Source organism: Coregonus lavaretus (assembly GCF_964263955.1).
Source record: "Coregonus lavaretus genome assembly, chromosome: 17".
Classification (NCBI taxonomy): Eukaryota; Metazoa; Chordata; class Actinopteri; order Salmoniformes; family Salmonidae; genus Coregonus; species Coregonus lavaretus.
In genome coordinates, this window is record NC_140004.1 from 19,692,639 (window position 1) to 19,708,073 (window position 15,435).

Below are 15,435 nucleotides of genomic sequence, written 5' to 3' on the forward strand. Positions count from 1 at the left end.
AAAAAAAAATTGTACTTTGTTTACGCTTCCTAACTAATTCAACTAGGAATACGGAATGATGCTCACATTTCCACACATTTATTAGCTTTGGAAAGCAAATTAATGTCCTAATTGTGAAAATAAGACCTGTGCAATGTTGTGCGCAATTCCTTCAACATCATAACACTTATTTGGAGTCTGTTGCTCAAGTGGTTTGAAAGCTATTGAGGTTTGAAAGCGCAAATATCCAACCTGAAACTGTCTTTACCTCGGTGAGAGACCTGGGGTTGTTTTGGGAGGGAGTTTAGCCCCTCTGTGGTTCTTCCTGCTATCCCATCTTGGTTTCTCCCTCAACCAGTAATATATCTAGGGTTGCTTGAGAGGGTAAGAGATGTTGAGGAAGGAGTAGATTCAGTTGTAAGTGAACATTTTATGAACACAAAACTATAATTTCTTGAATATATTCACATATGGATCTAAGAACCCTAAAACAGGGAGAACAGGAGCAGCTTTTAGTGTTCCTGAGTTTAAGGTGGCAGTGACGAAAAGAGCAACAGATAATTGATCTGTTTACACAATGGAGTTGTTGGCCATACTATTGGCTGCAGAGTGGGTGGAGGAGGTGTGGCCAGACATGGTAATCATCTGCTCTGACGCCTGTGCAGCACTGATGAGCTTAAATTAATGTGTTTCTCAGAGCAGACAGGATGTATTGTATGAGGTTTTGCAGTGCTTGTATAGGGTGAAACAGATGGGGGTATTTGTGATGTTCCTCTGGCTACCAGCTCATGTGGGAGTAAAGGGGAATGAGGAAGTGGATATTATTGCCAAGCAGGCTCTTAGACATCCTAATGTTGAGATGGAATTGTCAATCAGTAAAGCAGAAGCCAAGGGATTAATAAGAACAGTGGTTAAAAGTAAGTGGCAAGAGAGGACAGGGAGAGTAAGGGAAGACACCTGTATAAGATCCAGGAAAAGGTGGGGGCAGGGAGGTCCTCAGGCCGAGAGAGAAGGGAGGAAAGTGTAGTCACAGGGCTGAGACTGGGACACACAAGGCTAAATAGTACATTGAAAGTGGTGGGGAAACATCCGACTGGGAGATGTGATCATTGTCAGGAGGAGATGGAGACAGTGGAACATGTTCTATTTCAGTGCCAGAAATATGTGAGAGAAAGGGAACAATTGTTATTATATTTGAGGTGTAATGGGGTTGAAGAGCCAGGATTAAGTGAACTGCTGGGGAAATCTTCAGGGGATGTAGTATTTAATAATGTATTTCATTTCCTTAGGGAGAGGAGATTTAGACCTTCACTATCTCTAGTCCACAGTCCAGTCCAGTTGGTGGTGGTAATGCACCTTAAAGTTGGTTGCCAACCCCCATATAAAATCCACAGAAGAAGAAGAAGAAGAAGAGTGGTGTTCTATTCTTATTTACAATGAACGTCACTTAAAAAATGATACAATACATTATTTACCATTCATTTACATTGGCCACAAAATACTCTGAAACACAACCAAAACAAACAGCAAATGCATCCAACATATTTGTATAGTCACAAGCTTGTTGTAGTCATTGCGTGCTATGAATATGGGACCAAAAACTAAACATTTGACTACTTTAATACACATACGTGAATTGGTCCCAATACTTCTGGTCCTCTAAAATGGGGGGACTATGTACAAAAATGTGCAATAATTTCTAAATGTTTTACCCAATATGGATGAAAATACCCTCAAATTAAAGCTGACAGTCTGCACTTTAACCTCAATTTGAAATCCTAAGTGCTGGTGTACAGAGCCAAAACAACAAAACGTGTCACTGTCCTAATACTTTTGGAGCTCACTATATATAGACAAAGTCTCCTAATATTTGATTGACAACATGTCAAACCTCTCACCCTCATGGTTGAGATCTGCTCCATAGCGTAGCTGGACTACTGCTGCACAGACCAGTCCCCGCTCAGCCAACTAAAACAGAGCATAGCTGATCCCCTCCTCAAACACAGCTGACTGGGACTCTTTCTCTCGGCTGTGAAATCACAAAGACCCAAAAAACGTTCAGCGGCATTCACAATGATTCCAATTTTCTTAGACGACTTCTCCGCTTGTGCTGTACAGTTTATGAGCATTGCGATAAATCATATGCTCCTTACTACGAAAATCCATACAGGAAACATTCTACTCTATCTTTTTTAGTCTTAAAACACGCTTCTTCTGCTCCGCAGACACACAATCTAAATAAGACCACTTCTTGTGACTCTCACCAACTCCACACTTTCCTCCAACACATTCCAGATTTTCCTCGAAGTTAAACAGATTTCCCAAGTAGCATTGATCCAAAACCCTGACTCCGAATAAAAACAAGTCTAGTGGTGTCCTATTTTCCACCACAGCTTTACTGCTCTCGTTTCCCTTTTTCTTCGCCACTGTAACCCACTCATTCTCACTTTCTGTACTATTAGCTTCACCCAACTCATTAGCAGTTTCAAACAAAACCTCAGTTTCCGCCATCTTCTCCTTCTGCCTCTCGACTCCACTCGAAATCAAATTTCTTCTTCTTCTGAAGAGAAGTGAGGGTGCTTTTTGTGATGCTATGAGTCTGGTTTAGTGATCAGTGACAGCTATGTACACTCAATAGAAATGAATGGTAAATAATGTTGTGTCATTTTGGAGTCACTTTTATTGTAAATAAGAATAGAATACTTCTACATTAATGTGGGTGCTACCATGATTACGGATAATCCTCAATGAATTGGGAATAATGATTGTGTAACCTCCCCAGCTATTGTCATAGTGAGAGGTATTTGTGCATCTGTAACTTTCTCACTCATCATTATTCACAATTCATTCAGGACTATCCGTAATCATGGTATCATCCACATTAATGTAGAAGTGTTTAGAAACATATTCTATTCTCATTTACAATAAAAGTGAATCCAAAATGACACCATACATTATTTACCATTCATTTCTATTGGGTACACAATCTTAAACACAACCAAAACAAACAGCAAATTCATCCAACAAGTTTGTAGAGTCACAAGCTTGATGTAATCATTGCGTGCTAGGAATATGGGACCAAATACTAAACTTTTGAGTGCTTTAATACACAAGTGAATTTGTCCCAATACTTTTGGTCCCCTAAAATGGGCGGACTATGTACAAAAAGTGCTGTAATTTCTAAACGGTTCACCTGATATGGATGAAAATACCCTCAAATGAAAGCTGACAGTCTGCACTTTAACCTCATAGTCATTGTATAATTTCAAATCCAACAAAACATTTGTCTCTGTCCCAATACTTTTGGAGCTCACTGTATTTTACTGATGAAAATGTACTTTTATTCCCAGACCCTGTGTCTTATTACAACCCACTGCACATTGCTGTAGTGAGGAACAGGCCGAGCATGGTAAGGATGCTGGCTGGACATGGAGCTGACATTGACAAGCGAGGTAGGGTGAGTACAACTGAACTTACAGCTGCAAAACATACTACTACTATTGTGTCCTTTCTGCAGTGCTGTTCTTGCTTTGTATACAGAATCTGTTGTTATGACTGTCTATGCAGTGCACTGTATCTTTTGCAGATCCATGAAAGTAGCCCCTTGGATCTTGCTAGTGAAGAGGCAGTGAGACTACCCTGTATGCGCACACTGCTGGACATTGGGGCTGACGTGAATGCAAGAGATAAAAATGGTGACTTGACGTTTTGATCTGTATTTGCTTGTGTTTTCTCTATATGCTGTATTTCAACACTGCTTTTTTTTAAAAATCTTGTCCCCAAAGGAAAAACACCCCTACTTCACGCCCTAGCCAGCAGTGATGGACTCACCGTGCATAACATAGAAAACATCCGGCTGCTACCCCAGAGAGGTACTGAACTGTAAAACATCCTTTATAGAGTGGTCACCTTGTCTTAATGTTTCTGCTGCTTAGAGTAGGCTTATGGGCATTTGTTGTAAGACAGAAATGCTAAAACTCAACAACAGCAGGGCATGCCCAAACTTAATTATATTCAGGAAATGTTCCCCTCCTAAGGTTCAGACGTCCATGCTGCAACCCTTGATGGAGAGACTGCTGTGTCCTCGCTGGTCTTCCTGGTGAAGGAGGCTCTGGAGGGATCAGTGGAGGATGCAGCTGAGATCGGCCGCTTCTGTCTGAGAGCCACGTGGCTGCTGCTGGCCCACGGGGCTGACACCAGCTGCTGCCTGGCCCCAGATGGGGAGGAGGATGGGGAACCCTCCCTGACCGTGACCAGCCTTGAGCACTTTGACCGTATATTTCCCCTTGCAGTGCTGCTGCGGCAGAGTGGAGCTTCCTTCCACTGCTCTCACCACAGAGACTCCTGCTGGACAGGCTACAGGCTGGTGTTCCAGAAGCTCCAGACGGTCCTGCTGGACTGTTCTGATGTAGGGCAGGCGGCTGAGCTCCTGGGGCAGGCTGAGGTCCTCCTGGACTTGGCCCGGGTGTCCTCACCCAGTCTGGCCCTGCCCCTGGACCTGCCTATGCCACACCAAGACCCCCATGCTCAGACACTGCGGAACCTCCATCAGCAGGTGGTGGTGGAGCAGGAGACCAGCCCTCCCTTCCTGCGCTGCCTCTGCAGGGCCTTCATCAGGGGTCACCTGCAGCCCTGGCCCCTGGACGACAAGGTGAAGGCTCTGCCCTTACCTGACAGACTGAAGGAGTACCTGCGTCCTGAACACACCCTGAGCCCCAAACCAGGATGGAACTGCTTTAAGCCCCAGCATACCCTACGCTGACGACAAATACTCTAATTGGCCGTTATGATGAACACTATGGCACCTGGGGATGACACAAGGATTAATTGACCGTTAGTCTTTTGTAATTATTTTAAGTGCTATCAATGTGCTCAGAAACTGCCATTGAGGCCTTTGTTGTTGGAGTGCACGTGTGTGTATGGTCTGTGCCAAATCATACAGACAAAAAAAATCAGTGTATATGTTTACTATAATGAGATCAAGATAACGTATACTCTGACATTTCTTAAGAATAAGTCATGTAGCTTCCATACATGATTTGCACTGCTGTAAGGGTATTTTTGTTAAACAGTAACAGAAAAGGTTGGACTTTGTCATCTGAATAAAACAATCAGGATCAATTAGGTCTACTCAACATCTTTTCTCAATTTCTGCGAGAACATTTGAAGTATAGTGAGGGTCCACAAGATGGCAATGTTGTTCTTTGCAGCAGGTAGTTGCTAAATAACAGGTAAAATTCCAATGTATATTCTCTAATTAAGTGTTCTTGACACAATTCATCAGAAACCTCATTATACTTAACACTTCTTTATATGTAATACTCTAATGTATTTTATGTGTGTGTGTATATATACACTACCAGTCAAGTTTGGACACACCTACTCATTCAAGGGTTTTTCTTTATTTTGACTATTTATAACATATTAGAGTAATAGTGAAGACATCAAAACTATGAAATAACATATGGAATCATGTAGTAACCAAAAAAGTGTTAAGCAAATCAAAATATATTTTATATTTGAGATTCTTGATGACAGCTTTGCACACTCTTGGCATTCTCTCAACCAGCTTCACCTGGAATGCTTTTCCAACAGTCTTGAAGGAGTTCCCAAATATGCTGAGCACTTATTGGCTGCTTTTCCTTCACTCTGTCATCCGACTCATCCCAAACCATCTCCATTAGTTGAGGTTGGGGGATTGTGGAGGCCAGGTCATCTGATGCAGCGCTCCATCACTCTCCTTCTTGGTAAAATAGCCCTTACACAGCCTGGAGGTGTGTTGGGTCATTGTCCTGTTGAAAACAAATGATAGTCCCACTAATCCCAAAACAGATGGGATGGTGTATCGCTGCAGAATGCTGTGGTAGCCATGCTGGTTAAGGGTGCCTTGAATTCTAAATAAATCACATACAGTGTCACCAGCAAAGCACCCCCACACCATACACCTCCTCCTCCATGCTTTACGGTGGGAAATACACATGCGGAGATCTTCCGTTCACCCATACCGCGTCTCACAAAGACACGCCGGTTGTAACCAAAAATCTCAAATTTGGACTCCAGACCAAAGGACAAATTTCCACCGGTCTAATGTCCATTGCTTGTGTTTCTTGGCCCAAGCAAGTCTTTTCTTATTGGTGTCCTTTAGTAGTGGTTTCTTTGCAGCAATTAGACCATGAAGGCCTGATTCACACGGTCTCCTCTGAACAGTTGATGTTGAGATATGTGTGTTACTTGAACTCTAAGATGCATTTATTTGGGCTGCAATTTCTGAGGCTGGTAACTCTAATGAACTTATCCTCTGCAGCAGAGGTAACTCTGGGTCTTCCATTCCTGTGGCGGTCCTCATGAGAGCCAGTTTCATCATAGCGCTTGATGGTTTTTGCGACTGCACAAAGTTCTTGAAATTTCCGTATTGACTGACCGTCATGTCTTGAAGTAATGATGGACTGTCATTTCTCTTTGCTTATTTGAGCTGTTCTTGCCATAATATGGACTTGGTCTTTTACCAAATAGGGCTATCTTCTGTATACCCCCCTACCTTGTCACAACACAACTTATTGGCTCAAACGCATTAACAAAGAAAGAAATTCCACAAGTTAACTTATAAGAAGGCACACCTGTTAATTGAAATGTATTCCAGGTGACTACGTCATGAAGCTGGTTGAGAGAATGCCAAGAGTGTGCAACGCTGTCAAGGCAAAGGGTGGCTATTTGAAGAATTTTAAATATAAAATATGTTTTATAATATATGATATGCCATTTAGCAGACACTTTTATCCAAAGCGACTTACAGTCATGCGTGCATACATTTTTAGGTATGGGTGGTCCCGGGGATCGAACCCACTACCCTGGCGTTATAAGCGCCATTCTCTACCAATTGAGCTACAGAATACCCATTCTTTGGTTACTACATGATTCCATATGTGTTATTTCATAGTTTTGATGTCTTCACTATTATTCTGCAATGTAGAAAATAGTAAAAATAAAGAAAAACCCTTGAATGAGTATGTGTTCTAAAACTTTTGACCGGTAGTGTATATATTATTAGTTGCCGTTGAAGCTTCTCATTGACCGGATCTCTTCCTGTTTGCCCATGAGTTGACGTGCTTTGATTTTCCTATAATAAAAAATATATATAATGACATATCACATTAAATTGTACAACATTACTGACAATTAACATACAGGTAGATGTACATCAAGGCAGGAGGACTTGGTGTTGCTAGAGAGTCAGAAGGCTGAGCTGAACGGCAATGTTATTCTACTGAGAGCTACAGGACAGGTGTGTGTGTGTCTGTCTGGCGGAGAGCAAGAGAGAAGAGTGAGTATTTAAGAGACTAGATTTCAGTGTACTAGTCTGTGTGTTTCAGGTGGATAATTAGCAGCGCTTGGCAAATCTGCTGTGTTGATTTACCCTTACCCTAAAGACTATGACTTCCAAAGTACTACTGAGCTATTATTTGTATTTATTATGGATCCCCAGCTACTCTTCCTGGGGTCCAACCATATTAGAACACTTATATAAAACAGTACCTCAAAAAACATTATTACACCACTACCTATCTACAATACAAAATGTTTAATACCACCATACAACAATATCACAATGTGTGCGTATGCATGTGTCAATACCTTTTGTGTGTGTCTCTTCACAGTCCCCGTTGTTCCATAAGGTGTATTTTTACCTTTATTTTTTATTATTTTTTTATCTGATTCTACTGCTTTCATCAGTTACCTGATGTGGAATAGAGTTCCATGTAGAAATGGCTCTATGTAGTACTGTGCGCCTCCCATAGTCTGTTCTGGACTTGGGGACTGTGACGAGACCTCTGGTGGCATGTCTTGTGGGGTATGCATGGGTGTCCGAGCTTTGTGCCAGTATTCCAAACAGACAGCTCGGTACATTCAGCTTGTCAAAACCTCTTACAAAAACAAGCAGTGATGAAGTCAATCTCTCTTCCTCTCTGAGCCAGGAGAGACTGACATGCATGTCATTAATGTTAGCTCTCCGTGTACTTTTAAGGGCCAGCCGTGCTGCCCTGTTCTGAGCCAACTGCAATTTTTCCAAGTCCCTCTTTGTGGCACCTGACCACACTACTGAACAGTAGTCTAGGTGTGACAAAACTAGGGCCTGTAGGACCTGCCTTGTTGATAGTGTTGTTAAGAAGGCAGAGCAGCGCTTAATTGTGGGCATACAGTGGCTTGCGAAAGTATTCAACCTGGAATTACATTTAGATTTTTTGTGGGTTTGTATCATTCGATTTACACAACATGCCTACCACTTTGAAGATGCAAATATTTTTTATTTTGAAACAAACAAGAAATAAGACAAAAAAACAGAACTTGAGCGTGCTTAACTATCCACCCAAACCCCCCCCCCCCCCAAAGTCAATACTTTGTAGAGCCACCTTTTGCAGCAATTACAGCTGCAAGTATCTTGGGGTATGTCTCTATAAGCTTGGCACATCTAGCCACTGGGATTTTTGCCCATTCTTCAAGGCAAAACTGCTCCAGCTCCTTCAAGTTGGATGGGTTCCGCTGGTGTACAGCAATCTTTGTCATGCCACAGATTCTCAATTGGATTGAGGTCTGGGCTTTGACTAGGCCATTCCAAGACATTTAAATGTTTACTCATAAACCACTCAAGTGTTGCTTTAGCAGTATGCTCAGGGTCATTGTCCTGCTGGAAGGTGAACCTCCGTCCCAGTCTCAAATCTTTGGAAGACTGAAATAGGTTTCCCTCAAGAATTTCCCTGTATTTAGCGCCATCCATCATTCCTTCAATTCTGACCAGTTTCCCAGTCCCTGCCGATGGAAAAACTTCCATGCTGCCACCACCATGCTTCACTGTGGGGATGGTGTTCTTGGGGTGATGAGAGGTGTTGGGTTTGCGCCAGACATAGCGTTTTCCTTGATGGCTAAAAAGCTCAAATTTAGTGTCATCTGACCAGTGTACCTTCTTCCATGTGTTTGGGGAGTCTCCCACATGCATTTTGGTGAACACCAAACGTGTTTGCTTATTTTTTTCTTTAAGCAATGGCTTTTTTCTGGCCACTCTTCCGTAAAGCCCAGCTCTGTGGAGTGTACGGCTTAAAGTGGTCCTATGGACAGATACTCCAATCTCCGCTGTGGAGCTTTGCAGCTCCTTCAGGGTTATCTTTGGTCTCTTTGTTGCCTCTCTGATTCATGCCCACCCTAACTGGTCTGTGAGTTTTGGTGGGCGGCCCTCTCTTGGCAGGTTTATTGTGGTGCTATATTCTTTCCATTTTTTTATAATGGATTTAATGGTGCTCCGTGGGATGTTCAAAGTTTCTGATATTTTTTTATAACCCAACCCTGATCTGTACTTCTCCACAACTTTGTCCCTGACCTGTTTGGAGAGCTCCTTAGTCTTCATGGTGCCCCTTGCTTAGTGGTGTTGCAGACACTGGGGCCTTTCAGAACAGGTGTGTATATATACTGAGATCATGTGACAGATCATGTGACACTTAGATTGCACACAGGTGGACTTTATTTAACTAATTATGTGACTTCTGAAGGTAATTGGTTGCACCAGATCTTATTTAGGGGCTTCATAGCAAAGGCGGTGAATACATATGCACGCACCACTTTTCCGTTTATTAATTTTTTTGATTTTTTGGAAACATGTAATTTATTTCATTTCACTTCACCAATTTCGACTATTTTGTGTATGTCCATTTCATGAAATCCAAATAAAAATCAATTTAAATTACAGGTTGTAATGCAACAAAATAGGAAAAACGCCAAGGGGGATGAATACTTTTGCAAGGCACTGTACTTCTCCCCCATCTTAGCTACTGTTGTATCAATATGCTTTGACCATGACAGTTTACAATCCAGGGTTACTCTCGCAGTTTAGTCACCTCAACTTGCTCAATTTCCACAATATTCATTACGAGATGTGATGTGGAAAATTATCACTAAACTTATTAAAAATCAAATTCTTCCAGAGTTTTTGTAGAATCAAGATAGACTTTATTACACAGAGTAACGGAAGCCGAGCTAGTCTGCAGAGCACCTCCCCTCTACCTCTCAGCTCTCCGTTTATATAGTCATATTTACATACATCTTAGCTTAAAGCCCCTCCCTCTTGAGTTCCCCCACAACCATCTTCAGTTTCCCCCTCTCGACCGCTCCGCCCACTTCCTTAGTCAATGATAGCTGCGAAATTTGACTTTTATTCAGTTTAGAATCAATAATAGTATAATCAATCCAGCCCTTATGCAAAAACATTCATGTTCAGTTTAAACTCTGTTCAACCCCGGCTCTCCCTGGCTTGACCTGAAGATTGATTGTTGGACATGACAGGTCCACACTCAATCTTTCGAACGTACCCAAACCCACTCCTCTCTTCCCTTCCGTCATGCTGTAATTACTCATGATTAGTCTAAACTCTGTTCAACTCAGGCACCGCTCTTTCCACTTTGTTTGAGGAAAGAGGCAAAAGTCCACAGTCTGGTTTCAGTCTCTGATAAGGTAGGACAGCCATGGATTAGGTAAGAACAAGGAATTCGACCCTAGGTTAGATCCCCACTTCACACACACACCCAAACCCAAGTTCTTGCCTAGCAACAGAGAATCCTGATTTATATGTTCGTCATGTCTGTGGTTTAACTTTGTTTATCCAATAGTTTACTAAAAAATCTTCATCAGATGTAGTTGAAGTTTAGGGTTTAGTGAATGATTTGACCCAAATACAATGCTTTTAGTTTTGGAAATATTTAGGACTAACTTATTCCTTGCCACCCATTCCGAAACTAACTGCAACTCTTTGTTAAGTGTTGCAGTTATTTCAGTTGCTGTAGTAGCTGACGTGTATAGTGTTGAGTCATCCGCATACATAGACACACTGGCTTTACTCAAAGCCAGTGGCATGTCGTTAGTAAAGATGGAAAAACGTAAGGGGCCTAGACAGCTGCCCTGGGGAATTCCTGATTCTACCTGGATGAAGTTTGAGAGGCTTCCATTAAAGAACACCCTCTGTGTTCTGTTAGGCAAGTAACTCTTTATCCACATTATAGCAAGGGGTGTAAAGCCATAACGCACAAGTTTTTCCAGCAGCAGACTATGATCGATGTCAAAAGCTGCACTGAAGTCTAACAAAACAGCCCCCACAATCTTTTTATCATCAATTTCTCTCAGCCAATCATCAGTCATTTGTGTAAGTGCTATGCTTGTTGAATGTCCTTCTCTATAAGCATTCTGAAAGTTTGTTGTCAATTTGTTTACTGTAAAATAGCATTGTATCTGGTCAAACACAATTTTTTCCAGTAGTTTACTAAGGGTTGGTAACAGGCTAATTGGTCGGCTATTGGAGCCAGTAAAGGGGGCTTTTCTATTCTTAGGTAGCGGAATGACTTTTGCTTCCCTCCAAGCCTTGGGGCACACACATTCTAGTAGGCTTAAATTGAAAATATGGCAAATAGGAGTGGCAATGTCGTCCGCTATTATCGACAACGGTGGCTTGTGATTATTAACAGACAACAATACTTTTTTCACCTCTTCCACACTCACTTTACAGAATTCTAAATTACAATGCATGTCTTTTAATAATATGGTCAGATATACTTGGATGTGTAGTGTCAGCAATTGTTGCTGGCATGTCATGCCTACATTTGCTAATCTTACCAATGAAAAAAGTATTAATGTAGTTGGCAATATCAGTTGGTTTTGCGATGAATGAGCCATCTGATTCAATGAATGATGGAGCTGAGTTAGCCTTTTTCCTCAATTTCATTTAAGGTTCTCCAAAGCTTTTTACTATCATTATTTGTCATTTATCCTTGTTTCATAGTGTTGTTTCTTCTTCTTTTTATTCAGTTTAGTCACATGATTTCTCAATTTGCAATACATTTGCCAATTAGTTGTGCAGCCAGACTTATTTTCCATTCATTTTGCCTCATCCCTCTCAACCATACCATTTTTCAATTCCTCATCAATCCATGGGAATTTAACAGTTTTTACAGTCATTTTCTTAATGGGTGCATGCTCATTACACACCACGGACCAACATATATTCGTTACATCAACAACATAGGAATCACTACAAAACTTATTGTATGACCTCTTATGCACAATATTAGGCCCAGCCTTTGGAATTTTGGTTTTCCTAGATATGGCTACTATATTGTGATCACTACATCCAATGGATTTGGATACTGCTTTCAAACAAATCTCTGCAGCATTAGAAAAGATATGATCAATACATGTTGATGATTTAATTCCTGTACTGTTTGTAACTACCCTGGTAGGTTGACTGATAACCTGAATCAGGTTGCAGGCACTGGTTACAGTTTGAAGCTTTCTCTTGAGTGGGCAGCCTGATGAAAGCCAGTCAATATTTATTTGTGCATGTGAGTACGCTTACCTACTTTACCATTTTCTCTGAGCGCATGCATTGAAGAGGGATTGCTACTAAGTACTGTGACCAAGAAGCCAGATGATGGCAGTGTTACACAATTGGAGAGAGACCAGTGGTTGATTTGGTTCCAATGACTACAGCTACAAACTCTGCAATATCCACTGCCTTTTTAGGGAATAGTGGTGTGGAATCCTTCACACTCGCTTTCTTTTTCAGCCGTTTTGAATGTCCCACGTTCTACACACAACACATTTTGTCCGTTACAATGCATAGGCTACAGGGATTTCTTGCCAATTCATGCTTTGTTGCAGATTTTGATCGAAATGATTGTCAGGTTTGAGAATAGAGATGTGCAATATTCAACATGCACATGCATTGCAGTTTTACAAACAGCTGCTTAATGTAAATGTCTCAAGTCTTGGTTGAGTAGTGGGTTTCGGTGGGATACAATGGAGCTGTGATGACTGTCTGCTGTTGTGGAAAGGGTATACAGAGTTTATGGTGAAGCAAATCTAGTGTGATTCATACAGTCTCAGCCTTTCTCTGTATGGTCCATTCAACATTCCTAAGCCAATGCAGTTACACTGTTGCCACTGTTGAAGCTGTGCATAGACCGACACTACTAAGTCATTTCTTAAAATGCGGCTTGAGCAGAGTGTATGAATGTGGGTGTGTGTGTGAGAGAGAGAGAGACTAGCAAACTAAATAGGACGGTGTGTTACACAACCAGGGTTTTTTCTGGATCAAAAAGGGGCTTTTGTGGTTGGCGTGGCAGGGGCTGAATATAAGATAACATTTTAGAGGCCCCCATCTTGGCGTTGTAGAGTATTTTTAGCAATTTTAAGGCAATTTCCTGCAATTCTACAAATTCCTCCATGGACCTGAGATAAATTTTTGTAGTTTAAAAGATAATTTCCTGCAATTCTACATATTCAGGCATGGAGCTGAGAGAACATTTTGCAGAGTTAAAGTGAATTTCTTTCAATTCTATGCATTTTGCCATGGCTAATGTTGTGTTCCTTTGCTCAAACATAACAAAATGGGCATTAATACTGCTAAATTCATTGGTTTTTTGAATTTTGAATTCTCCCTGACTATCTAGCTTTAATTTGGTGATTGTTAGTTCTCAAAGATTATATGATTTAAAAAAATGATATGTCCATTATCTTTTCTACATACTTTATATCTGGTTTTAGTCGGTTAAGTTTACTCAAGCGTTTTTCCATCCTGAAAATACATAAAAAATAAAAATCATTTTTTTACACTGTTTGGACGGGCGATGCGAAAAAACGATTAGGCAGCCCACCCAAGGATTTCAGTAGCAGAAAAATCGCTGACAACTAACCCGTTCCTGACATTGCTGGCTGGGGCTGGAGTGGCTGCCTGGCTCGCACACAGGCGAGTTGACTCCTCTTCTTTATCTATGTTACAGCCTCTGAAGAGAGGAGGCAGCTACAGCAGCAACAGCTCTGCACGCATTTCTCTCTCCTGTCTGTGAATTTCTCCACACGCTCTGATGAAACACCAACATCAGCCAGGGAGAGGGGATGGGATGGGGTGGGGTGGTGTGTAGGGGTTTGGATTAGAAGATAAAATCAAATTGGTACAATGTAGAGGAAACGGGTACAGTATTATAAAGAAAGAGATGGCGGGGAAATATGAATGGAGAACTAAGGGACACACTGTAAAGGATATTACTGCTTTTATTGATAAAGTAGATACATTTGATCAATTTGGTTTACACAGTCTGTTTACTGTCTTGTTTCATGTTCCCCAAACCCTGGCCTAAAACCAACCCCAGACTTCTACTAGCCATGAGTTGGGATCATCACACAGTAGCAGGTGTGTGATTTGAGAGGGAGAGATCATTTGGTGGCGTATACAGTACATGGGCAGTAAAGGCCACCAGGGAGAGTTGGCAAGGCATAACTTGTGATGAACCCATGCTGCTGGCAAAAGGTGATAGAACCAAGAGAGAGGAGCCAAGCCTCTGTCTAGCATTTATTGGAAAACTGTTGCTGAATCTCATCACTGAAATTGGTTATTGATCTATTCGCTTCCCCAAGCTCAGTCTGTAAAATCCCATCTGCTCATTCTCTCACTCATTCTCCCTGATTCCTTTTTTCACTCTACCTTCTTCTTTCTTCCCCTGCCTCTTATTCAAGTTCCCCACTCATTTGTCCTGTGACATCCCTCTCTGGACACATTTCAATTTGTTTCCTTGTCACTTTTTCAGTAATTTTTCTTTGCTCTCAACCACCCATTTGAATGTTACCTGTTTCTCTGCATCTGCTTATTCTCCCATCCTTCTTTTCCTCTCATCCTTTCAGCCTCAGCTGCTGTAGCCGTGTCCCAGGGAGATTGTAAAGATGGAGGAGAGGTTTCTGGGTAGGCCTACATACAGCAGTGATTGATTGGTGAATCTGAGCTCTAATAGTTATTTTTATGTTCTTAGAGAACTGTTTACAAGCCCATGTCCACACATACCTCAAACTGTCAGCAGCATTACCACTGAACACATCGAGAAAATGACAGGTTAAGCCCCATTGTGGTATTTAAAGCTACAGTGGGGGAAAAAAGTATTTAGTCAGCCACTAATTGTGCAAGTTCTCCCACTTAAAAAGATGAGAGGCCTGTAATTTTCATCATAGGTACACGTCAACTATGACAGACAAAATGAAGAAAAGAAAAATCCAGAAAATCACATTGTAGGATTTTTAATGAATTTATTTGCAAATTATGGTGGACAATAAGTATTTGGTCAATAACAAAAGTTTCTCAATACTTTGTTATATACCCTTTGTTGGCAATGACACAGGTCAAACGTTTTCTGTAAGTCTTCACAAGGTTTTCACACACTGTTGCTGGTATTTTGGCCCATTCCTCCATGCAGATCTCCTCTAGAGCAGTGATGTTTTGGGGCTATCGCTGGGCAACACGGACTTTCAACTCCCTGGAGACTGGCTAGGTCACTCCAGGACCTTGAAATGCTTCTTATGAAGCCACTCCTTCGTTGCCCGGGTGGTGTGTTTGGGATCATTGTCATGCTGAAAGACCCAGCCACGTTTCATCTT

At 41.5% G+C, this 15,435-nt stretch overlaps 1 protein-coding gene across 1 annotated transcript; it reads left to right on the plus strand.

The window, feature by feature from the left end:
* Positions 1–556: 556 nt before the first annotated feature.
* On the plus strand, positions 557–4,741 carry LOC311145064 (ankyrin repeat and SOCS box protein 6-like; the record flags this gene model as incomplete). The annotated part of the gene is made up of 5 exons (XM_084181248.1): positions 557–638; positions 3,330–3,436; positions 3,566–3,674; positions 3,765–3,851; positions 4,017–4,741. The coding sequence occupies 5 exons, from the start codon at positions 557–559 to the stop codon at positions 4,739–4,741; spliced, it is 1,110 nt and encodes a 369-aa protein (XP_084037374.1).
* Positions 4,742–15,435: the final 10,694 nt, after the last annotated feature.